The sequence below is a fragment of the Budorcas taxicolor genome, chromosome 2 (genome assembly GCF_023091745.1).
Source record: "Budorcas taxicolor isolate Tak-1 chromosome 2, Takin1.1, whole genome shotgun sequence".
Classification (NCBI taxonomy): domain Eukaryota; kingdom Metazoa; phylum Chordata; class Mammalia; order Artiodactyla; family Bovidae; genus Budorcas; species Budorcas taxicolor.
The window spans coordinates 168,754,165-168,780,588 of record NC_068911.1 but is presented as its reverse complement, the minus strand read 5'-3'; the positions used below and the strand labels follow the sequence as shown (position 1 = coordinate 168,780,588).

At 42.8% G+C, this 26,424-nt stretch overlaps 1 protein-coding gene across 2 annotated transcripts; it reads right to left on the bottom strand.

The window, feature by feature from the left end:
- Positions 1 to 315: 315 nt before the first annotated feature.
- Positions 316 to 25,804, bottom strand: SRSF4 (serine and arginine rich splicing factor 4). 2 transcript variants are annotated; one of them, XM_052655135.1, is made up of 8 exons: positions 25,636 to 25,691; positions 15,074 to 15,257; positions 14,248 to 14,412; positions 9,647 to 9,789; positions 8,645 to 8,757; positions 5,659 to 5,873; positions 2,051 to 2,140; positions 316 to 1,791 (listed from the first exon to the last, which is right to left on the bottom strand). In XM_052655135.1, the coding sequence occupies exons 3-8, from the start codon at positions 14,310 to 14,312 to the stop codon at positions 978 to 980; spliced, it is 1,440 nt and encodes a 479-aa protein (XP_052511095.1). In that variant the 5' UTR covers positions 14,313 to 14,412; positions 15,074 to 15,257; positions 25,636 to 25,691; the 3' UTR covers positions 316 to 977. The 2 variants fall into 2 exon arrangements, with proteins under 2 accessions (XP_052511095.1, XP_052511086.1); XM_052655126.1 differs by lacking the exons at positions 14,248 to 14,412; positions 15,074 to 15,257 and having other exon boundaries at positions 317 to 1,791; positions 25,636 to 25,804.
- Between the last annotated feature and the right edge of the window lie 620 nt (positions 25,805 to 26,424).

Sequence of the window (26,424 nt, the reverse complement as noted above, 5' to 3'; positions counted from 1 at the left end):
AAGACCCTCAACAAATAGCACAGAAGAGACATCTCTGTTCAGAGCTCATCCAGTGATGCTGAGTTGCCAAACGGATTCTCCTCTCATCAGCTTGGCTCTAGGTGTCTTGAGGAAGGAATTATAAATGTCCCGGAAACGTGACCATATTCTGAGGGTGAGAAAAATTCTTCAGGCGAAGTGTTGGCTTCCTACCCGTGGGTGATCTCAAGGAACAAAACAGCAATTATACCATGAACTTTTTATGCTAAGAAAAAGATATCAAGAAAGATCAGGAAACAAAACTTTAATTCAAGCAACACAAAATTTTGTCAAGCAAAAATAGTCTTTATTCAAATTTAATGGAAACAGGGGTCACTATACTTTGCAAGACGGGGAAAAATAAAATTAAAAAAAATTCTTTTCTTTTCTTTTTTTTTAATATAAAACAATATAATCACAATACCAGAATATGGAACTCTACAGTTTATTTCCTATGGGTTACTGCAGGTATCAGTTTTCCTTGACTGTGCTTGCTATTCACAACTTTGTTAAGTCCAAAAATATGAAACCAAAGTGGTAGGAAACTTAAGACTTAGCACTTTCACTAAATGGCATACATCAAAGGGCATCAATTCAAGGGCAAAATGGTTGAACTCACCATACCTACCTATGACATCATTCCAGCCTTAAAGCCATCCAGGTTCTGAGCTCCCTGTAGGAAAGGCCAGGCCTGAAAGCCAAGGCATTTTGGATATTCTACCGTGGGCCATGAGTAAAAGGGGTTTTCAAAGAGAAGATTGTTTTCAGTCGAGCAGGAAGGCCTGGGCCCAGGAGGCTTTATGGAGAGGAAGCACTTAGATTTAACAGTTGTAGACACACCATTAGGGGAAGTAAAAATGTACAGTAGTGACATGTGTTCTACTCCAATCACTTGTGCTACGGCTACCAAACATGTACAAAAAGACAGCTCGGGGAGTTCCAGCTGTGGCCGCGGCCAGTTAGGACCTCGAGTGAGACCTGGATCTAGATCGGGAGGGCGATCTGGACCCAGACCTGGACCGAGACTTGGACCGAGACCGGGTTTTTGAGGCGGACTTTGATCTGGAGCGTGATTCTGATGGAAGGTTTGGTTTTGATTTGGAATTGGACCTCGACCTGGACCGGGTCTCCTGATTGGCGCCGGCATCCTCACCCTCCCCTCGGCCTTCCCTCTGGCCGGACTCGGACTTGGCACGCTCCCTCTCCTTGGAGCCCGAGCGGGAGCGTGACCTGGACTGCGAGCGGTCCGCGTCTTCCTTCTTCTTCTTCTTGCTGCTGCCGCTCCCGCCGCCGCTGCCCGACTTGCTGTCTCGCTTGCCACCCCGTTTCCGGCTCCTCTCACTCTTGCTGCGGCTGCGGCTGCGGCTGCGGCTCTCCTCCCGGCTCCTCTTCCTCCCCTTCCTCTTGTCCTTGCTTTTGCTGCGGCTGCGGCTGCGGCTGCCCCCTTGGCTGCGGCTGCGGCTCTTGCGCAGGCTCTTCTCCTTGCTTCGGCTCCTGCTCGCGCTGCCCCGTGCCTCCTCCGCGCCCCTCTCCTGACTGCGGCTGCGGCTCTTGCTCTTGTGCCGGCTGGGGCTGCGGCTCTTGGACTTGCCGGTGCGGTCGCTGTTCTGCACCTTCTCCTCCGCCGGGTCTTTGCTCTTGCTGCGGCGCTTGTCGGCGCTGCGGCTGCGGCTGCGGCTCTTGTCCTTGCTGGGGCTGCGGCTCTTTTCCTTCTTGCTGCGGCTGCGGCTCTGGCTGCGGCTGCGGCTCTTGCTCCGGGAACGGGAGCCTGACCTGGTGAGATAGGGGGACAGGGTCGCTGCGTGGGACTTCAAACCTCAGGCCCCGTCAGGGGAGATGGACTACAGCTACCGGTGGAGCTCTGCCCCACGAGAGAAGGCCCGGCTCGTTCTGGCCCAGGACTGCCTTCCGAACCCCCACGACTGCAGTCCTAGAGCTAAGAAAACTGGGGTGAGGGAAGGCTGGGAACACAGTGACCATCAGAGCGGGACTAGGTGCAGGCGGGCCCTGCACGGATCCCAGGAACGCCTACCTGGACCTGGATCCGCTCTTAGAATGGCTGCTTTTGCTGCTGCCGCTCCGGCTTCTGCTCTTACGAGAGTGCCTGCTTCGAGAGCGAGACCTAGGGGAGCAAATATGTATTTTTAATACTTGCTGACAAAACACTGAGTGAAAAGTCAATTAAGACATCTTTTCAATCAAACATGCATGACCCTGGCAGTTTCCAGACACGAAGTTGAAAGCGAACTCTCTCCCACGCTCTGGGCCCAGAGATAGTCACCTGCAAACACTCCTCCAAAACCGAACGCCCGTCTCCCCCACACCTGCTGTTTTGCCGGGTTTCTTCCTTATTCCCACCGATGCCACCATGCTTCACCAGCTCCTGGCGCCAGAAACCACAGCCATCCTGGACTTGCCTCCCTCCCTCACCCTCTTCTGCACTGGCGACTCTCCTCTTAATCTTCTCCACTTAACTACGTCGGCCGCCCCCCACAAGCCACCACCACTCTCCTGCTACCACAAAGACCCCTAACTGGCCTTCCTGCATACACTTCTGCCTTTCACCTAGTCATGCAATTCACTGAGATCTACAGTTGACTCTTGAAGAACGTGAGTTTGAACTGCACGGGTCCACTTACACATGGGGTTTTCTTCAATAAGCATGGTCTGCAACACTACACAGGCTGCAGCTGGCTGAATCCATGGGTGTGGGAACTCTGTACATGAATGGCGGGCGCCCCACCCCCCACTTGTTCAAGGGTCAACTGTATACTTCAAGTTTAAAAAACCTTTAGTACTGAGACTGTAGACTCTCTTGTTTCCTACCGAAAGCAACTAGGGTTCCTTGGGGAAAATGACCAATTCTTCTGCAGGAAAAGGAAAGATGGGACTTATCACCATGACAGAGACTTTCAAAGATTTCTGGACACTATTATCTATGAAAGAACTGCTCAAAATACTTAATCTGTATCTCAACCACACCCCTCTAGACCTATCTTCCAGTTTATGGAAGTTCAGGGAATAAAGTATAAGTTCAACAATATAAAGAGAAAACATAAATTTAGAATGTGGGGCAGTATAGAAAATAAACGTTGTGGGGTGGGAGCGGGGAATGATACAGGCAGACTACTTCAGACTGAAGAGACCCAACAACACCTTACAACACATGACTGGATGGATCCAGGCCAGGAGAAAGCACAGCTCCAAGGCCATCAATGAACAACTGGGGAGACCTGAATACGAACTGGACATTAGATGACTTTATGGAATCACCATGAACGTTGTTAGGTAAAAAAAATATGTGTGGTTAATCTCATTCTTGGAGACATATTATTAAGTAGTTAGGGGTGAAGTGTCAATTTCTACAACTTCTCTTTAAATGGTACAGGAAAATAAATGCATAGGGTGTGTCTATAAACAGAAGGGCAAACTTTCAGTACTGTTGAAGCTACAGGGAGGGCATGAATGCTCATGAATTATTCTGTCAACATTTAATGTTTAAAAATGCTGTAATGAAAAATTTGGGTAAATATTTAGTAAAGCACATTCACACAGAAATCAAACAAAACCAAAAGACACAGAAGCCAGCTTGAAGGGCTTCCAATGATCAAAGACAGAATAGTTCGAATCAATAAAAAACTGACTGCAATGCATCAAACACTAAATATACCAAGATCCAACAATTTATTCAAAATGACACCAAACAAACAACCTCATCACCACTTTTGGGTGTTGCTGGGCACATTCAATATTCTGGAAACTGGTAAATAAAGATATCAACTTTGATCTTCCTTTTCTTATACAAATATTTTGTTAGGGTGATAGCAAAAGGGTATAAGAGGGAAATCATCCCTCACAGAACTAAGGTCTTTAAATGCACAAAGAATGAGAAAATTAGACAGTCGTCATGCTACAACTGCTACTGAATGGTTTGAGGCGATGACTATGAGCAGACACTGACACTGTGGGGTGGACTGTTGCTGCAGAACTGTATAATGGGCGGCTCACGCCGATAAATGTTATCATCATTCAAAGTGAGATATCCAGACCCCACACAAGGGATGCAACAGAAGTACAAAGCACCCGCTAAAATCCTGGCCTTACTCTAAGTGCCTTCAAGATCTAACTACAACACTATGGGAGACACAAGGGATAAGATAGAGGGATGTATCTACACCACCAGAAAAATACAATCTGCAAACTTTCAACTTTGGAAAATCTTCAAAACGGAACACTATTTCCTTCACAACTAAATGCATGGAGAATAAGGAGGGTGAAGGAGATAGTTGTGATTTAAAGAACTGAGACACATGTTATTTGATTGCAGTGTGTAGACCTACTGGGATTCTAATATGAACCAACTACAAATATACACATGTATTTGAGGCAACTGGGGAAAGTTGAACGCAGATGTGTTGTTGTGATGTGGCTTCATTATTTTATTTACAAGGTTAGATACCCACTGAAGTATTTACAGACGGAATGACAGGATGTCTAGACTTGCCTTCAAACAGTGTAGCAGGGGCGGGTGATGAAGCAAGACTGGCAAAATAAAAAGTACTGAAGCTGGGTGGGCAATAAGTTTAAGGGGCTGAGGTTCATATTTTCTCTAATGTTTTATATATTTAATATTTTCCATAATAAAAAGTTAAAAAACAAAATACCAAAACCTGGAAAGCTTAGATTAATGCCTTCCCACTGCTCTTAACCCTCAATCTGGCCTGTGGCTCAGCAGGAACTGGCTCTTTGCTGTCTCATCACAAGCTGGTCTCCTCTGCTTTGTTCATTCCCCCAACAGGGCCTTCAAAACACACTGTCTTCTCTGCCTAAAAGGCATTATCTCCTCTCTTTGCCCATCATGTCCAACACAGCCTTTAGGGCTCAGTTTCTATGACATGTTCTCAGGAAAGTCTCTGCCAGTTCTTCAGAGTGGGGCTCTATACTTTTCCTTTAACATCCTGAGCACGATGGTAATTATTTGCTCAATGCCAGTCATCTCCCCTAGACTGAGATTCATGAGAGCGTGGAGCTTATCTGTCTTATTTACAAGTGTCTGGTCCACCTGCAGAGCAGCTGTTGAATAAGACAAAGTCTCCGTTCCTGAGTAGCTGGAGTATCTGGGAGAGTAGCCAATGGGCCAGTGGTCATGTTGCCCCAATTAATGGTATAATCTAGGGGACTCAGGAATAAATGTGAAAGGAGGTCACTGATACCTGCCTCAGAGAAGGACTTTACTTCTATTTGTACTCATGACAAAAGTGTTCAAGAGTTTTACAAATAAATGTTCAGGTCAAAGTTCTGAGTTACTGAAGCAGATAGAACCACAGTACTGAAGACTTCCACAGGACAATGAAGATGGATTATCTATGTGTTCTTTGGGGCTTCCCAGATGGGTCAATGGTAAAGAATCCACTTGCAATGCAGGAGATTGAAGTTTGACCCCTGGGTTGGGAGGATCCCTTGGAGAAGGAAGTGGTAACCCACTCCCATATTCTTGCCTGGGAAATCCCATGGACAGAGGAGCCTGGTGGGCTACAGTCCATGGGGTCACAAAGAGTGGGACACGACTTAGCGACTAAACACCACACGTTCATTAATGAATTGATAGCAAGCTCTAACACTTGAAGACGTCAACAGTACCTTGAGTGACTGCGGCTCCTGGAGTAGGACCTGCGTCTTCTGGAGCCAGGCTTGTCTTCAACTAATCTGATTTTTCTGCCATTGACTTCCGTTCCATCTAACTTTTCCAAAGCTCTTTTCATATCAGAGTAAGACACAAATTCAATCACCCCTTCATTTTTGCGTCCCTTGTGGGCATCTGCATAAGTCACTTCTCCTGCCTGACGCATATAATCCTAAGAAAAAAAAATCCCGGAATAGGTTAAGACACATTTTATGAAAATACCTAACACAATCATCAACATGAAAGTCTTCCCTTGCCTTTAAGAAGAAATGCCAGGTTTCTCAGAATGAAGTTGACCTTAAGTATTTCCAGCTACACACCAACTATTTACTGAGGTTCTTTAAAGCATCAGACATTAGGTGGGTAGTAGAGATGATAAATATTTAACTGTTCCTTTAAACTGTTTTGTTTGAATATAAATTTTACAATTGAAAATAAAATTTTTTAACCATCATTTCCCAATTTTTTTAGTGGTAGGTTCTCTGATTATAGAAGCTTTAGAAACTCAAGTTACTACATTTAAGTCAAGTCTTTTACATTTCATTATAAATTCTTATTGAAAACATGTATAGTTGTTGATAAATGTCTAAGGTAAAATGTAAACAAAATCATAATGGATTAGTAAAGACAAGAAGACAACGTAACAGTGTTCTCCAGCCCTGGCTTCTGCAATGACTACTCTAAGGCTCTTTGCTCATTCTCTCTGAGGACTTACTATAATGCAATTGGTTGGCTGGAGAGAATACAACCAACATGCCAGATGAACACAGGAGATGTGATTAGTGTTTAAAAAGAGAACGAAATCTGGATAAATTTAAAACCTAGGGTCTTGTGGCCAATTTCCCCATGTTTGTTCATACATAATATATACCCCAAAATAAGTATCTGTGGAATGAATACATAAATATCCCATAGCAATTCGTTTTTGTTATTGCTTTCCTCTCCATATTTTACAAAGTTACCAACACTGAATATATGCTGTTTGATACTATTCCTTTGCTCAGTGTCATAAAACATTTACATGTCTTAACATAACCTACATTCTTCATAATTAGTGTGTCCAATACTTCCTAACTGTTGGGACTTCTAGGTTTTACATATAGTCTTTTGCTACTATTCATAATCTAGCAATGAACATCTTCATACAAAAATTTCTTTAACTGAATTATTTGCAGGAGTGGTGATTCTGGGCAAAAGGCACAAGGTCCATATATCAATGATTTATCATCCAAACTGGCATACATCTTAAAGAGTAAGGAAAATGTTATCACATTATGCCACACCTGGGACTATCCTGGGCAAGTTGAGATATTGCCATACTTCCAAACTGTTAATAACAGCTCCTAACATACTGACTGCTGTTTGATAAGTAGGATTTAATTAATGCAGTCCTATACACAGTCACCTGAGGTAGATACAATCATTACTCTCATTTTACAGGAAAATGAAATACAAGAGATATTAAGCAAACTGTTCAAGATCATTCAGGTACTAATATTAAGCGAAGGAGCTGGGATCTGAACATAACATCCAGACTTCAGAATGTAAATTCTTAGTACCACCCACACTGTGGGTGAAACAACCAATTTTCTGTAGTTCATCTCAACATCACCAGTGGGTAGCATGCATTTACACATTTTAAAAACCGACAGTATTCCTTTCGCTTATTTTATTTTGCATTTTCTTGGTTAATAGCTAGCATTTATTGTGCCTGGAACCATTCCAATTTTTCGTATAAAAATGCATTAGTATTTTTGTCAACAGACGTGAATATTAATCCTATTTTATAGTTCAGGAGTATGAGGCACAAGAGGAAATTAAGTTACTCAAGTAAAATAACCAGTAAGTGGCAGAGCTGGGAATCCACCCAGGCAGGTGGGCTCCTAAGTCCTGCTCTGAAGGCTCCCTTGACTTCCTAGGAAATCAACTCAACTGCTCTCCTCTCCTGAGTTAAAGTGCCAAGCACATGGAAGCATAATACCAACTGAGGATGTTGGCTAGGCTCCATTTTAAACCCAAATTTGAAAGTCTTTCTAGTTTTAATTCATAATGTTCAATTCTTAATTCTCAGAATACTGGAGTCATTTCTTCGGGGAACACAGTCTTGCTGGCAGACACTCAGTAAGGGCCTGCTGTAATACTGACACCAACAGTGTGCTAGAAAAAAATAACAGCATATGTTTTAATCCCAGCTCTTCTGCTACGACCAACTGTGAACTAACATTTCCTGTATTTCATCTTTGTTAGCTAAAGACTGTTGAGAGCAGTTAACATTTTGCTAGAGATGACTTGTTTAATAAGAAGCGAGATAGGAAACTCCAATCCTCCTTTACATTTGCCCTCTTAAGACCATTCAGGTTAAGACACTACTCAATAAGGTTTTTTCCCTTTTGAGATTAAAACTTGTTCAGGATAGGGAATTCCCCGGCTGTCCAGTGCTTTCACTGCTGTGGGCCTAGGTTCGAGACTCAGCAGGAATAGGGGAACTAAGATCCCACAAGCCCCGTGGCCCAAAACAATTAACAGTAGTAAACAAATTTGATGAAAAACAAACAAATCTTAGAAAAGAACATGGGTCAGATAGTTATTTTCACCAGTGAGGCTCTATGTTGGAAGCTGACACAAACTTGCATATTACAACTAATACTGCAGGAAACACGGTTAGTTGTAATTTTTTCTTTCATTAGGGCAAAACTACACTGTAATCTCTCGGTAACATTCTCCACAGAGCAAGCTTCATTAACATAGGTTGTCCCCGGTATGCTGGTCCTGTAACATACAGGATAGTGAGATTCTGATTGTGTTCCTGTGGAAACTTTAATCGGAAAATTTTCAGATACTTTGGGAAAGCTTTCTCGGTGTGCCTGAGCCTGTATAAAATGACCTCCTTCCCAACCTTAACTCCTGCCCAACTGTATCCCAGAAGGTTAACAGGGCCCAAACCTTTAGGTCTTGCCAGCTGCACCGACTTGACAAATTTTCCACAATAAGTCTGTATTCTGTGCGTGTAGGAGGGCCGTATTTATCTCGGCCACTTCTTCTATAACCATATCCACCTTTGGAAGGTTCAAATAGATGAGATTACTTCAGTGGAGGAAAAAGAAAAAAACAACACAGCACACATTCCCCTTATTAAATATACCATCTACCCCCACCCCAAAGAATATATATATATTTTAACTCCATCCCCACCCTTAATTCTAATCTAGATTAAAATAAGCAATCAGCTAACACAAAAATTTAATTTAATTTACAAAGTTGTAAGTATATTCATTAATACTTATATTTAAAATTAACATGCATAAATTAAAAATTATTAACAATTTAGAAATAAGTAACCAAATTACTAAATCGGTTACTGGTGTTACTCACAGTGATTAAAGTTTTTGTGAATATTTTATATGGAAAAAAAAAGTTTTCAGGCACCTATTTCAGTTTAATCTCATCTGTGTCTAACCCTTGGGATCCTCACCACCCAGGTCTAATGGGGAAAGGTTGCGGTCGTCACATGGCTTCCTGTTTTTGGTCAGCCAAGGGCCACAATGGTTCAAAGAGCCACGCATGGAAAGGTAACCCAAGGTCAGCAAATGGAACAGGCAGTCATCTTAGCCTCAAAGGATTCTTTTAATTAAAACATTGAGGTCTTTGTTAAATCTATGTTAAACAATTGCATTACAGAGAAAAAAAACAACAACACAAACACACATCATTAAACATATTTATAAAGTATTAAAACAAGAAATTTATGTCATTAATTTAATTAAAATTAAACATTATTAAAGATGTTTATTTACAATTTTACATTTAAAAAGATACATAATTTATAAATCAAATGGCTTAAATAATCAATACATTTTAATGTAACATTAATCAGTTAATTAATTTAAAAATTAACATTTAATAACAGAGGCATGTCACCGATACAAATGCCCTTTAAATGCTTACTGCGTCCAGAACCGTAACTGCCATCTCGCCGTGGGCCGCGGGCATGCTCAACAATTACTCGCTCACCACAAAGGTCTTTGCCATTCAGCTCATAAACAGCGTCATCTGCATCTCGCAGATCATCAAACTCCACAAACCCGTACCTAGGAAAGAGCAAACACAATCCGGGCTGGTACCATTCTGACACCAGTTTCACTAACATTAAAGAGAAAGCATTGAGGTTCATGCTCAGCAAAGGTTAGGCAGGTTTGGCAAACTACGGCTCAGCTTTCTCTTCCCTTTAGCTGAAACCATTCAGTTTTGTATCCATGGGCACGCAAAAGGGCAGGGAGACTTCTCAAGGTTGACTCCTGTATTTCTAGTAGGAGGGTGACTAAATATTCAGAGATCATTTCTTCTGTTCCCCAAGTAGCTGGTGGCAACTGCAAAGACCTCCACAGGGATGCTTGGTATAAGGTATTAAAATATGTAATCCTACAAGATTGAATATTTGCTCTTTCAACTCATGGTAAAAACTCATCTTTTTAGCTTTAGCCTCAAAGTAGTATCTTAGAGAGTAGTTAGATCTACATTCAGGCACTGTGTCTTAACTGTTAGATCATGCTTGAAGTAATAAACCAAGTTAAAAAAAAAAAAAGTATCGTAATTCTCCTCAGTGAAAGAAAAAAGCTTTTAAAGTCCCCTTTTCTCTACCTAAACAAGTCACAGGTGAATTGACTATTCTAAAAACTACCAATGAAAAAAATTTGGAGCTATTCTCTTCTTCATGATATTCCAAATTCACTTCCATGAGCTTTATAGGTAGGCTAAAATTCTCTAAAATCTATATACAACTGTGCAAACTTCTTTTACATAGTACTGCTAGGAATTTCCCAGCAAACAAACAGGTTTGGTGGTTTAACACAGATCCAAAAGAAAACAACCCCCTATCCCAATCCTATTAATGCCTGTTGAAGGGAAAAACTTATAAAACCAAAATGCAAAATTTGTAAGATATTTACAAGCAAAGTCAAACAAACGCCCTGTAAACTATATTATCAATAAACTTAGTTTGGTCTGATGTGGCTGTTAAAAGTCTAGCTTTGTGAGAACTGCCTATACTGAAAAACCAAAACCATCTTAATCATACAGGTTACAATCAACACCTTTAAACTTTTAACAGAGCTATGTACACGGACACTGACTGGTGTTCCTCTGGGTTTAAACCTACTGAAACTAAAAACAAGTTATAAGACCTGCCGGATGTTCATCCAGCCTGATCAAAATTATTCCACTTTCTTTAGCAGGTAATGCTGTACTCAGCAACATGTGAAGAGAACCAAAACTGAGGACGTCTTCCTTTACCAAAGAGTCTCTCAAGGTGACAATGCACAGCTAAAAACTTTGTTATGCTGAAATGTCTGTGAGTGGCATTCAAACCTCAAGAGTCACTGAAGCTCAATTCCATTAAAGAAAAGTAACATAAAAACACTCAGTGTTTAATGGGAAACGTTCTGCAGGAACAGAATTCAGAAAACATCTGGCTCAGCTTATGGAGACTTTAAAGTGGGGTTCACCCTCCCATGAGCTGCAACTGCCTAGCAGCTTAGTAAGAATGGTTTTGACCATGACTGTCACAGTTGATACAGCAAGTAAAACCTCTCCAAATCAGTAACTTACTATGTTAAAAAGTGCTTTATGATCATAAAAAATCTCCAAAAGATAAAATACACTGCAGCTAGCTGTCTTTTTCCAAGTAGAGTGGGTCTTCAGGAAAGCTACACTATTGCTTTTAGAGACAAAATTAAAGAGCTAATTAAAAAATTTTTTCTACTTTGGTTTATTTCTAAATAGATAATAAAACACCTCCTTGCCCCCAGAAGTACATTGCTTAATTTAACTGTCAAGACTGGTCACAGGTCTGCTTTGCCAACTTGCCCAGATGCCAAGTACAGAGGGATGAGAGAAAACATCCAACACGGGCATGATGAAGTGGCCTCCCCCCGTCTCACTGGCTCAGCACCATTCAATGCCCTTAATTCATTTGATGTGATGTCAGAAGGACTACGGCTAACTTGCGAGGATCATATAAAGACATCACAGAACACCTGTTTTCTTCACAACAATTAGGGTTTACAACCACTTGGGAGTCAGAGAATGCAAGACCCCAAGCCCTGCAAGTAACCTGAAATAGAAAGCCAGATGTGTGTTGACAAGCGAAGCTTAGGTCAGAACCCTGCGGCAGAGCATCCTCCCAGACTCCAGGATCACCCTGTGCACACTAAGAGCTCATCCTGCCCTCTGAGGGAAGATGACAATCTGCTAAGTGGAGGCACAGTTATCTAAAAAAAGATAACAACAACAATGCTCACAGTGATCAATCTTCCTCTGCAGCTGAGGCTGACGCAAGGCACATCTTCCCAGTAAAACTCTCCTGAGTTGCAGCGATCCATCTGTGTCGTCAGAAGAAAATGACCCCTGCAGCTCTTCCCTAGTATTTGCTACATTTCTAAGAAGTCCGAGCGAGCCGATTACTTAGTAGCCACATTTTGGGGCTATCTTAGCCACTTATTAAAACAGCTGACTTAAGATATAATTTATCCCACAGAAAAATCTTGGCTACCACTCTGTGAAAAGCCACAAAATCCATCTGTAACGTTTTAATGCCAAAGTCCAGTCCAATGATTAAATCAGGACCTGACCGTCACTCCTCTCTGTCACTGACTTGCTGGGTGGGCCTGGAAGACGAAGCAAAACATCCTCCTGCCCCATACACCATGCCTGGTGTGATTCCTGTTCTCTAAGCAAAGATCAGATCAGTGTGTGGTTGCTTCCACCGTATCACTGTTCGTGTAGGTCCGTTTTACCCAAAGGATGACCTCACTAAGTGGAGTGAATGAGTTCCCCAAATCAGGCAGAAGACTAGATAGCAACAATAAAATGGTACTTAATATTAAGTAACCTCTATGTACTAAACGTTACTTATTTAACAAACACAGTGCCCAAGAACCAGGTGCCGTTATCTGTTTTACAGATGAGGAAACTGAGGCACACTACATTAAACAATTAAAACAGAAGATGTTCAGACTGCGGCCTGACTTCAGAACGCCATTAAGACTGGAGCAGCAGGAACTGGCCTGGATTTTAGTTCGGGTTCCACTGCAAACCAATTCTGAAAGCACATTAAAATCATTTTATTTCTCTGAATCCTAGGGAGCTATACTACGTACCTCTCAGGTTTCTCCTAACATCAAAAGTATGATAAAGTTAGTCCTCCTGTGGCTTAATGATGGGACAAAATTTTAGTTTTATTTAAATAGTTTGTCTCTGAATTAAATTTTTGTGCCTTTAAGAAAGTAAAGCTCTCCCTGATAACATCAGAGAATCTTTCTAAATAGATCTTAAAATTCCTTCGTGCTTTGCAGCAAAAAAAAAAAAAACCCATGAAACTGATCTCCTCTCCCCTAAAGTACCCTCCTCTTGAATTCTTTGCCAAAGTAGGGATACAAAATACACACACGCATGCATGCACACTATGAGCTGGCATGCGTGTACTCAGACATACCGCTGAAGTGACCTGTACACAAGCCTTATGGTCACAACCTAGCAGATAAATTTCTTAATTCTAGCTGAAGACATCCTTCCAAATGACCATCTTTCAGTAACTCTAGTATGAGAATGAAGATGAAGGAATTTGGGAGAATGAACCTATGACAGATTATAAAATCCCTCTAAGGCAGGGACTGATAAAAACACAAACCAAAACCCCACCAGTATGCCTCCTCTGGCTTGACTCTCAGATGTTACATCTGCCCTCTCTCTCTATGCCTGTGTAAAGAACGAAAAGCCTGGCCTACCTATTAAATGTAAATCTTTCCAATTAAAAGAAAAATTCTTCAGTGTTCTTTTACAACTGCCTTTTCCCAAACTGTTTTCCTCTAGAATATGTTTAATCCTGACAAATTTAGTCAAAAAATGAGGGAAGAGGAACCCCTGCCATTTTCTAAGAAAAGTGGGCACCATGATTCTTACTGAATAGTAACAGGTGATCGGGACACTACAAAAGCCTCTGAGTTACGTGGGCGGTTCTAAACCTCAATCCATTCTGACATCACTGCCAATGCTCGGGTCTTCCCCATTCAACAGCTAACGGACTGCTCAGACTGTCAGTCAGAACTCTGAAACGCTGGAGCTGGAAGGACATGCTTTTAAAACTGAAGTATTCCAAGACTTCAGTTTTCGAAAAGTTGATCATTTTTTCACCTAAGAAAAATGACCACCCGAGGTGGGGTTATTGCTGCATATCCCGACCCTAATAACGTACACCAGTGGTCCCCAATACCACTCTGTATGTCATACTGAAGAGGATGAGGAGTCTGCCTTACCCCTCTAGGGAGGGCTTAGGGCCACCTCTGTCTTCCAGACACCTTCCCTGAATGGGGATGACTGAGGGGGTGTGCACCACCAGCTGACTGACGGGGAGTGGGGCCGAGGGGCGAGGGGAAGCAAGCCTCCATGCGTGTGCCTGCCCTCACCCGCCAGCGCTGCTTACCGCGGGGCACGCCTTGGATGTTCGCTCTATAAGAAAAATTTGCCCCTTTCCACGGTGGATCTCTGCTCACCTTTGTCCTAAAACTGTGCCACATGCTTTTCTTTGTATGTGGACATGACAGTCCTCAGCCAACATCAGCAGGATGTGAGTTTTGTTTTCCCAATGTGGTGAGCCATTCCCACATTCACTGGCAAGAACCGAACCTCTCCATGGCTGGTCAGGATTAGGGATGTTGCTGTAGCCAAGGAAAAATTTTCATCTGTTGAAGTTAACCCGTGGGGTGGCTTGAACCCTGAAACTAGGGTCAAAAGCAATGTACTTTAAGGGCACAGCCCTTAAATCTACCCTGAAAGAAATGGCATTCAGTGAACAGGAATCAAAACAGCTCTCTTTCAAAGCACTCAGTGTTGGTCCTATGCTCCAGTCAGTTTGTGTTATGAGGTGCAAAAGGGGCACACGGACAGGACTGTAATAAAAACCAGAAATTCTTGCTCTCTGCATAAAGTGCTGGGAAAACTGCAGATAGGCACTTCTGCAACCAACTCTCTAGTGCTCAGGTGAGGCCAACTCAGAAAGCTTGTGACAATTGTGTTACTACCCCCAATACCAAAAGTCTGCAAAATTCCAGGGAAGCAGTGGTCAGGCCCTCAAAGTAAAATTGACCAATGTCCCATTCACTGCCCTGGGTCACGGATTATGGTTGCAATTTGGTGACCCCAGTAACTGGGGGTTGTATGTAACCCACCGCTAGGAGCTGCTACCACACAAAGTGGGTTCCTGAGATCCTTTCTATCCTGAGACAGGAAGGAGGCTGCTCTGGGCATTCCGGCCTCCCTCTCTTTAGCCTCTGAGGAGGGAGGGCCATCACGGCCACCCGTGGAAGGTGGATGACTTACCCGTGCTCACTGAGTGGCAGAGCTGGGGTGCGACTTCAGGGCTCACCAGTACCCAGTCTGGGGCTCTTTTCACGTCGGCACACTGGCAGTTCCCGCACACCAAGAGCTCTCTGCTTAGAGCTGGTGTGGATTCCTGGTCTGCAAACGCTGGCCACATCTCAGTCTGCACTTGATCTTTCCCCACCTTCAAAGAAGAAAACCTACCTCATGATTCCTCTCTTCTCGGTCCCCCGACCGTCAGATTCACTCCTAACCACCCTGTCATCGCCCCTGCCTGCCTCCCCCGGTGACCCCTCAGTGCACTGCCTCGCCCCACAGTGCGCTCCCTCTGCTGAGCTCTCAGGGTGCTCTTCCTCTCTGGCAGACAAGTAGGGTCTCACCTCACTTCGCTCTAGAATGTGGCTACTTTTACTTAGTCAACTTGTCTGTTTACATGTAGCAGGGAAAGCCAGCTGCTGTATCATTCTTTGGCTCAGAGGTCTATATTGACTCCTAAAATCTTTGTTGATCCATTCTCTAACTCTGGAATGCCTTGATTACACAAGGTGAATCAGAGCCACCGGCTTCTGTAGACGTGAGAATTCTCTTCCGCGAGTCCCAAAAACTCGCATCAGCCCTTCTATTCAATTTTTTGTTTTACATGATAATGTTTTGGTGACCTTTAAAGCCTTGTTTTTTTCCTTTTCCACCAGATTTAACAGAATATAATGGAATTACGTTTTAATCAAGGCAGAATTGACTAGGTCTCACATATTTCTTTCAGTATTAAAATATAATTGAGTAGAAAAATGTCAAGCCTTGTTCTTTCTCCTTTGCGCTTATCTTCTCATTTGATTATGAGCTCTTTAACAAACGCTAGTATCTAAATAGTGCCTGGCACAAGTAAATACTTCATCTATAATATTTCATTCATTCTTCATATGATATGTGAAGAATGCACTACTGTTACTCCCATTTTGCAATGAGAAAATGAAGCTGGGAGAGGTTAGGCAATTTGCACAGAGTCAAGGAGTTCCTAGGCAGCAGAGCTGGACTAGAACCCAGGTCCATCTGACTCCAAAACCCAAGCTCTTAACCACAAGGCCACACTGCCTTTGTAAAGGCTGGTGTTTCTTCTCTCCCACAGTCCTGAGTATAATTCTTCCAAATTCAACAAATGCTGCTGCTTGGCTTGATAATCTAATCTCAGATAAGCCAGGCTGTATTAACATTTTTTTTTGATACAGTCGGGTAAATTCTCCAGAGCAAAAAAGAAATTGATGTTAGGGAAGGTGAAGAACCTCTAAGCTTGGGGTATGTGACAACCAGGTTACTTTCACTCCTCTTTTGGTTCCCATTAGCCAGTGTCAGCCATCTGGTCCTTCCGAAAACATGTGTGGGTTCAGAACATAACAGACTAGAAGAATAGAGGAAAAATAAGATTATTCTGTGCAGTCCCCATTCTGGAGGCCCCATATTAACCCCTGGAATTGGTCTTTGGTTTTAAGGCTCAGCAAAAACTAGACCAGCATAGAGATGATGGAAAGTTGGGCCTAGAGGTGGTAAATGTGAATGGACATTGACAGTATTATGTACTTAAGGATGCATTTAATTAGTTTTGTAAGGAATGGTGACTGGGACCAAAAAATATAAGCATGAATGGTGTGGGAAAAAAACAGACCAGAAATCAAAGAATATGATAAGGTTTACAGACTTTCAATTAAACAATGACTATAGCAGCAAACTAGAAAAATACTTTGCAGATGACAGGCATCTATAATTTAACTCCAAACCACTGTTTTTTTTTTTTCCAAACCACTATTAACATGACTATTCTAGCCCACCACCTCTTTCCCTTTTCATATAATATATTATCCCCTATAATAATGTTTACAACTCCGAGCTTTTCTGATAATTTCACAGATGAAGAAATGAAGACTTAGAACAGTTAAATAAAGGCTACCCAATATCTGGGGTCCTTTAGACCTCGGTCCTCACCTAAAATCAACACTCCATCGCCATGCTCTACTGTCTCCGTGCCAGTGCAAAGAAGTGCTCCATACAGCAAACATTTTGAGAAATGTAAGCTCTAGCACAGAAAAGCAGCTACATCAAATTATGTGTTGTGGAAGACTAATGCCCACATGAATATTAACATCTTATGAGAAATATTAAATGACAAGGAATATAATTTCTGCATCTGATGTGCACTAATACTGGTAAGTTGTGAACATTCTCTAAGCTACTAGTGGAACCAAACCTATATGTCAATTATCAAAATTTCAACACCAGTCAAGGAATATACAGAAAGATGATATAGTCATTAAGAAGACACCCGCCCTTCTCTGAGGGAATATTCACATACTGGAGTGAGGAAAAGAGAACACAAATACTCATTATTCTAAAAACTGAGTGATAATACAAAATTCCTTCAGAAAGCAGGAAGAGGGGAATCTATAACCAAATTCACATCTAGTTTTACTGTGCAACCGGTCTATGAGCTTATTTACCATTTTTTTCAACTATCCAAACTATTTCAAGAATGAACCAAGAAATTTCCCTTTCACTATGCAGTTACCATATTCCTACCCTATAAAATGGGACTACCCCTAGAAAGCAACATACTTGTAAATAGTTTGTGGATGAATCTATCCAACCATAACCCCTCTGTCATAATGAAATCTATCACTGTGACCTTTAAAGTCAACAGGGCTGCTTTCCTTAAAGGAGGGAGGGTAAACACAATCACACCTGCATCCATTTCAATTTCCTGACACTTATCAACATTAGGGGTAAATGCAATTAAGAAGTCTCAAAAGAGGTCAACTATTCTCTGATGGGGCTTCCCTGACAGCTCAGTTGGTAAAGAATCCACCTGCAATGCAGGAGACGCCAGTTCGATTCCTGGGTCGGGAAGATCCACTGGGGAAGGGACAGGCTACCCGCTCCAGTGTTCTTGTCCCTCCCTTGTGGCTCAGCTGGTAAAGAATCCGCCTGCAATGCGGGAGGACCTGGGTTCGATCCCTGGGTTGGGAAGATCCCCTGGGGAAGGGAAAGGCTACCACTCCAGTATTCTGGCCTGGAGAATTCCACGGACTGTATAGTTCATGGGGTCACAGAAAGTTGGACACGACTTGAGAGACTAAGTTTATTCTCTGATGACACACTCGAAGTTCATGAAGACTTGTTCACAAATTAAAAACAGTTTAAAAGAACTCAAAGAGATGAAAGTCGTACTGCTGATTTAGAATAAAACTCTTGGAATGGAAGATAGAATCACTGTTACTTGCAGTTAATGAAACAAAGGTGTACACTCAGCAGACAACACTATCTGGATCCACAGCAAAGCTACAAACAAAACCAGTTTGTACTTACCTCTAAACGACACTACAAGCAGGGTAACAGACGTTAAAGCCTCTGAGAGGTTATGCCTCTTGGGACCATCTTGGCTCTTTCCACGTCCCTCATAACCGCCTCACAGTCTCTGTTTTGGGTTAAAGATGCCACTCCCCATGCTACCCTGGAGATGCCTTTCCCGTGAAAATTATTTAATTCACTTAATATTTTAATGCGTATTTCACATTCCTTAAACATTAATGGATCAATAGCTTCATTTCATCCACATGAAGTCACTTTTCTCAAAGTCAGTTCACCTGGTCTGTGGTTCCTGAACCCCTTGCTCGAGCCTCCTGCTCACCTCTTTCCCTCCAGTCCTCCCACCCACCCTGGGTCTTGGAGACCGGTGTTCATGAAGGCTTGCCTCTGTCATCCAGGAACAAGACATGGCTGGGGACCCTGGCGGAGGGTCCTGAGTGCTTGCTTCAGGAATCCAGAGGTGCCGTTCCAGGACCTCTAGACTTTCATCTCCACATACAGCAGAAGTCATGTAGGGCATTTCCTCAAAACACAGGCGTGCAAATCCAGGGCACAAACCACCCCTCACCTCCAGGATACTCCAAGACCAGCCCTAGCAATGACAACACAACAACGCCTTTTACCTGCACAAAATCCTACCCTGGTTCTCAGCCATCACCGGGCTGACACCACCCTTTAGCTCTTCAAACAGTAGCCTGAGGAGAATCAGGAGCAGTCTCTGCCCAGGGCCAATGTCATTAAAACAAAACAGACCCCCACCTCACTTTGGGCAGTAACTTGTCGGTCTGCCGGAAGCTGGTGCAGAGAGACTAAGGACTTCTGGCGGTGGAACCCAAACTATCTTCTCACTCTGGAGGCAAGGCCCCAAAGGACAGGACTGAACCATCTGGAACAGTGTGAGAGCAGCTTTGACTTACACAGCCCATGTTGTATCTGGTGTGTGCATAAAGAAGATCTTCAGCTTCCAGAGTTGTTAATAACTCATTTTGTGACCTTGGACCAGTTACTCTAAATTCCTGTGCCTCAGTTTCCCTGTCAGTACAAACTAGACATAACACTTGTCTATTTTAAAATCTCAGTGTTAACTTATAAATTCATAAATACTATCCCCAAGAGTATTCTCTCAGATGCTTTGAGCATCTTTCTTCTGAGGAACTCAAAATACAATCTTCTGTTTAGGCTACCTGGAAGAATAAAAAAATCCCGGGAACCCAAACCACATTTTATCTAGTTTACATCCTGTGCCTACCTTTTAAGAAGGGAAGAACATTTCACGTGGCCCCTATATTCATTTGATACCTCAATCAGGAGAGGAGGAGCAAGCTATTAAAGTGAGAATAGAGATTTAAGATGACTTGGACAGATTACTATAGAAGATGTTTATTCTTTTCACAAACTGATTGGGAAAGCAGGAACAAGGAGTGGAAGTCTCAAGCCAGGGCAGTTTAAGGTGGTAGGTAACATTTGGTCAAATCACAGCATGGTATGATTTCTTGGCACTGACTTTTTAAAAAGACAGAAATTTAAAAATTACCCACGGCTTAAGGGGGGAAAAAATATATATATATATACACACACACACTTAATATATATATTTTTGGAGGTATGTTGACCTCAGTACAAAAACAACTTGGTCACATTTGTAATAGTTACATTACGAACAAAACAGTGACAGAATGCTACTTAATCCACAGTCCTGTTTTTTCATGATTTCTTATTCGTTTAAGAAAAGCTCTTGGTAAGACACTTGAAACCATTTCACCTGGTAAACTAACAAAGACTTTAAACAACACAGCTGCTCAGTGTTGATGAGCTGCCGTGATGGGTGTGCCCATGCACGGCTGATACAAGTGTAACTGGCATGGCTTTGCTTGACACTTATTTGGCTATACCCATGGAAAGCTTTCAAAGTGTTCACGCCTGCTGTGACACGCATTTTATTTCATAGAACCTGTTCTAAGGAATGATTAAAAATATAAACAAAGTTTTATACACATGACATCCATCACAAGGTTACACACAACTGCAAGAATTTAGAGACAACCTAGGAAGAATGCTTGTGTAAAGCATGATTCAGCCATAGAATGGATTTTAGGTAGCCACTAAATGATGTTTATGTCAAAGACTTTAATGTAACAGAATAAAATATGTGAGAAAAATTAAGCACACAAAGAGGGACATAAAATTGCACATAAAACCTTGTCTATGTTAAAAGGGTTATTAATGATAACTTCTACTTTATGCTTTTGGTATTGTCTAAATTATCTACAATGAACCTGTATTTATTTTCATATTTATTTCTGTATTTATTCAACATTAAGTCAAAAAGTTACTTTTTAAAAAAAGTCCTTCAATCTGTTATGCTTGGTAAGCTAAATGGATAAGGCTTAAAGGCGGCAAGATAACTTCCTAACACATATATTTGGATATTCTAATTTAAAAAGTCATAATATTAAAACATTATGGTAAAAAGTAAGTTCAGAAAAATAGGAACTCTTAAATACGGCAAGTGAAAATATAAATAAATTATATGGAAGCCAAAAGGTAGCCAAAGTTCAAAACGTGTATAGTCAGTTCTTCACATCTGTGGCTGATTGAACTTGCGGGTGTGGGGAGTGGACTGTGGGACCTGGGCATCCATAGACTTGGGTCTCTGCAACGGGTCCCAGAACCAATCCTGTGAGTATACTGAGGGACAACGGTATACACTCTGTCTCCAAAGTCCATTTTCAGGAATCTGCCCTAAGATTTACATAAAGGATATTTGCCATATTTATATGGAAGATATTTATATATGTACAAAACAGTGGAAGACCAAAGACAATCACCTTGTTGTACAACATGGTTTTGCTTATGTACATTATATTAAACAGTATTTACATGCGGGAATACTACGTAGCACTTAAGAACTAGGTTGCAGGAGATCACTCAATGACAAAGAGGAGGATCAGACTGTTAGGTAGCAGCAGGTTACAAAACGGAGCCTAAGAGTATGAATCCAAGTTCGTGAAAAAGGGAGGTGAGGAAGCTGAAGAAGTGCATGCAAGAAAAGGCAAAGTCTAAGTGCAGACAGTGTCATTTTTAATTTTTTGTCCTCTGTATTTTAAAAATTGTACAATATGAAAAATTTTTAACCAGAAATAAAACAGTATTTTGAAATGTCATACAAATTAAGTATGGGCTTTTTTTCTGGGGATGGGGGTGGGGCATGCCTCACAGCTTGCAGGATCTTAGTTCCCTGACCAGGGACTGAACCCAGGCCCTCAGCAGTGAAAGCGCTGAGTCCTAACCACTGGACTGCCAGGGAATTCCCAAGAGTGGGCTTTTAATAATAAACTAATAGTTCAATTAGCCAGAAACCAATAACTTCAAATTCAATTATATTTTCCTTATTGCCTCATTAAAAAACAAGACGAAAAACAAGCTCTCATTAAGGATTTAGTCAAAAGAGAACATCCCTGTGTAGGTTCTGGGGTTGGCAGAGATTCTATCCCAGTATCTCAGGCCTAACAATGTCCTACAGTGCTCAGGGACTAACAGAAAAACGATGCAACTCACTGAAGCCTTAATACATTTAAAAAATTAACTACAGTATCTTCTACTTGAAGGAATTTTAAGCGAAGAGTGAAAACAAAAAACTTCTTGGTAATACTTAGATATCACGAAAATCCAATTACATCTCTGAAAATTCTGGCTGTTCACAGTTTCACTGTAATATGAAACACAGGTTTTGAAATTTATAGCGAAGTTTCCCTGGAGAGTTTTAATTCACACATTTAACCAACTAAAAAAACCAACCCCCCCCCCAACTCCTCAATGGTTTGGGGGTTTACCTGTCCAGCTACTAGGCAAATAAAATAATCCTAGTATATGCTCTGTCTCATTCACTAACTAAAATACGGAAAAAATTAAAATATAAAGATCTATGAGCAAGACTACAATATTGTGTGGCAAAATAGTGTATTAAAAAAACCATCTACATTTTACATGAAAAAAGAAAAAAGTGACTAACAAGAAAGTTCACAGAATTCACAAATAATCGAAGACAGCAAAAATTACCACAGAGCTGGAAGGCTCTAACAGGTGCTAATATTGTTGCTTCCTTGACCCCTGGTCCCCCAGTGCTCCTGCTGGAGTCAGTGTGGCACAGACAGATGAAGGAGACCAGAGGGGATCTGGAGAGGCCTAAATGGTCGTGGGAGATTTACAGCACGTGTTCGTGGTCCCAAATTGAACCATCTTTCCAGGAGTTCTCTAAAACAAAGGCAATCTAGATTAGGGTTACCTGGTACAATAAAAGCAGGCAATGCACTCCTGTATACATCTCCCTTCTCCTGATCCCAAGAGGGTCCATAAAATGCTCTTCTGGATACTAAATCTCCTCTGGAGAGTTCATCTGCTTCCTCGTTTGGTCAAACTTTCCATTTATACCATTGCGTTATGCCTATTTAATTCTGAACTTTACCCACAGTCCTTCAGCTCAACTTATCTACCACCTACCGATAAATCTCACTTCTACAAATTTCCAACTCTTCAGCAATCTTCAAAGCCCTAACCATCCAAAATTCTGCTTTTCAGTTTCAGAGATACTAATAATCACAATCCAGATGTGTTAAAAATGATTCTCAAGGAGCTCTATTATGCTTCCTAAGTTTTCAGGACTATAAATTTACATATGTTGCTAAATTATGCCATCCTTTTAAACTCCTCTGCACTACTGCCATCTAATCCAGTCAATTTGTGTTTGAAATACATCTATCTACTTTGTTCAGAAGTCATTTTCCCCTGCAATGATTCCTGAATGCTTCCAGGAGGTGCACCAGTTTGGTGTCTGTCACACCTGCCTTCAAATCCCTAGAATGACTTCCCATTCCTCATTCCTTTGACTTTCAACCGCAGATTTCATGCATACCATGGTTTAGCTGCACAACTGCAAAAATGAATAGTTCCCCTTAGAGACCCACGTATATATGGTCCTGGAAGTAGCAGTAGTTCTTCCTCTTATATCACCATTTCTCAGGTTGCTCAACTGTTCCCTCCAGAGCACGTGATTTTGAATGTTTAGTGTAAAACCTTATAGTTGTTTCTGATTTATGTTTTTAAACTTCTAGATCATTTGTGAGACTCATCCAAGCTAGGCTGTTTACTATATTTCAAAATTCTTCCTCATTCAACTATCACCAGTTAGGACATACACTATTCCCAGACACTTCACTTCTAGACGCCGGCAATCCATACTTCAAAGCCTATTTCAAACAAACCACTCCAAGTTTCACTCTCTGAGTTTAAACAGAGAGCAAGCATTTCTTAATTCAAATGTAGGCACTTAATTTACTCAAGAGTGGAATTGTTTTTCTGCCTCCTCCCTTCATTTAGCACATCAACAGACATCTTGGTTGTTATCAACATATTTGTTTCATTAATTAGTTTCCATTAGTTATTTTCCCATTAGTATCAACATCATTTCTTGCTATCACTTGAGTAACCTTAGAGAACAGACCTAACCAAATACGCTTTCATGTTACTAAACACTTAACAAGCTGTCTCCTTATGATCATGGTCAGATCCCTTTGATTATAAACACCATTTACAGCTATAAGCCAAATGCTTTACAATTCTTCTCTCTAATCTTCCTTTTCCTGGTGGATGAGGAAACTCAGAATCAGAGAAGTCACTTGTTCATAGAAAGTAAGTAGTGAAGATAGGGTTTGACCCAGGCCTGTCTGCTTTCAAAACCCATGCTTTCCCCAAAATTTAATTATTCTGTCAACTTGGTTGGGCTCCGAAGAAAACCGGAAGTTTGAACTTAATCATTCAGACACATATTTATCACAGTAACAACCCCCTGCCCAACTTAAGAGCTGAAAGCTCTAATGTACAAAATGAAGACTGTCCTAAGCCTTCTACTTTGAATGAAATCAGCATTCATAATGAACACCTGATGGAGAACATTTCCCTTAATAAGAAGGTGATTCTTCCTAACAATCAATTTGAAATGACTTTTTAAACCCAGCCAACAGTTTGAGTACATTCTAGCTTCCGATTTTCTCCAATGTTCAATTATAACTTCATAAACCTCTCAAGTGTTAGCTGCTGGTATTACTTTGGGGAATAAACTCTAGTCATGTCAGACCTGTTGCAGAGCAGGTCTTAAAAAGGGGGGGAGGCAGCCAAGAGTTCTTCTAACATCCAAGGTTTAGTACCCTAAAATATTTCCCCTACTCCTCTTTTTAATATCCGTGTCTTTTAAGTCCTACCTAACATTTCCTGGTTCTCAGTTTTCCCTGTTGAATATCTTCTCCAGTCCTGACTCATCTGTTATCCCTGAAACTTGTAGCTCCTGTGGGCCCTGCTCTACCAAGATAGATCAGAATACAAGTAACAGACCATAGCCGTATAGGAAGTCAGCAATTTTCTAACTGTAGGTCTCCGTCTACATCAACGAGTTGACAACTCAAGGTGGCCACTATTCTCCAACAAATTCGACAACCTCAGAGCAATTTCCTGGCAAGCTGAGGAACGGAAACCCCAGCATGGAAACTGTACGCAGTCTTAAAAGATAGCTGGCTAAGACTTTTAATTTACCCTTGTAGAGGGAACGGTGAAGGCTTTCAGAACCGCAAGTCGATACTTTTGAAACCATCCTTAGACTATTCAAACCAGTCTCCCGCCCAAAAAAAGAATAGCACATGGCAAATCTAAAAAAAAAAGAAGGCGGGGGGGGGGGCGGTCCCTTCAGAGCTCCCGTCCCTGGGAGAGATGCGCTGTGACCATCTGATCCAGTAAACTGGGTAAGAGGTGAAAAGGAAGCACGAAATCTGTTTCCAGCAGCCCTCACAGCGGGAAAGGTTGGTCTCTGCTGGAGACGAACCAGGCCCCGGTCCCAGGGCCCGAGAAGGAAAAACCCAGGCCGCCCTGGAGCTGTGTGCCCTGCCGCCCGCAGCCCCAATCCCACTCGGGTTTTCCTCCCCCGCGTCCCACTCAGCGGCTCACCATCGCTCCCATTATCCCTCCGCCACCCCCACCCGCGCAGGCGCAGTGGGAACTGGGGCCTACCCGCGCCCCCGAGGCGCCGCTACTATGGCGGAGCCGGAGATGGCCGGTAGCAGCTCCTAGTGGGGCAGGCGTCCCTCTCCCGTCCCCATGGACTCCCGCCACCGCCGGGGGCCCCGTTCCCACATGGCAGGCCCCTCTTCAGTCCTCCTCACCCGTTCTTCAGATCCACCTCCAGGATCTTCCCATAGCCCTTAAAGAAGCGCTCCACATCGCGCTCCCGGGCCTGGTAGCTCAGGCGGCCGATGTACACCCGTGGCATCCCGGCAACGGCGGCGGCTACTTGGCCCGGCCCCAGCCCCCCTTAGGCGGCGGCCGGCGAAGCGAGAGCGCGGCGACGGCGGCGGCGGCGGCGGCGGCGGCGGCGGCGGCGGCGGCGGCAACGGGCGGGCGGCGGGACGGACGTAGCCGAACCCGGTGACGTACGCGAGCACGCAGCTCGCGAGCACGCGCCTCCCGCCTCCCCGCAGGCGGAGGGTAACGGGAGGGAGAAAGCACGTTCGCTTCCCGCCCGGCCAGGGACGGGGGCGGGGCCTGCCCGGGGGCGCGCCGGCGTGGGGCGGGGCCAGGTGATCGACAGGCGGTGCGGGCGGGTGCTGGGCCTTCAATCTCCCCGGCACGTTCTCTCGCGAGCTTGGCGCGCAGCGTAGCCCGCTGGCTTCGCCGCTTCCCCCGGAAGCGTCCATGCCTCCCTCCACAATCCTGCCAGTGTTTCTGCTTTTGTCCTTTGCACCGGGAGTGGCTTCGACTTTTCGAGCAGGAGATTTGGAATTAAACCTGGCTTCTAATCATCTAAATATCTGTGACCTTGGGCTCGTTACGCCCTGCTCGTTGAGTCCCGTTTGTTTTCTCTATAAAAGGGGAGAGTGACTGCAACCATAGGACATCCCAGCGTATCATAAGTGCCCAATAAAGTAACACCAGTATTATTTTAAAAATAGGAC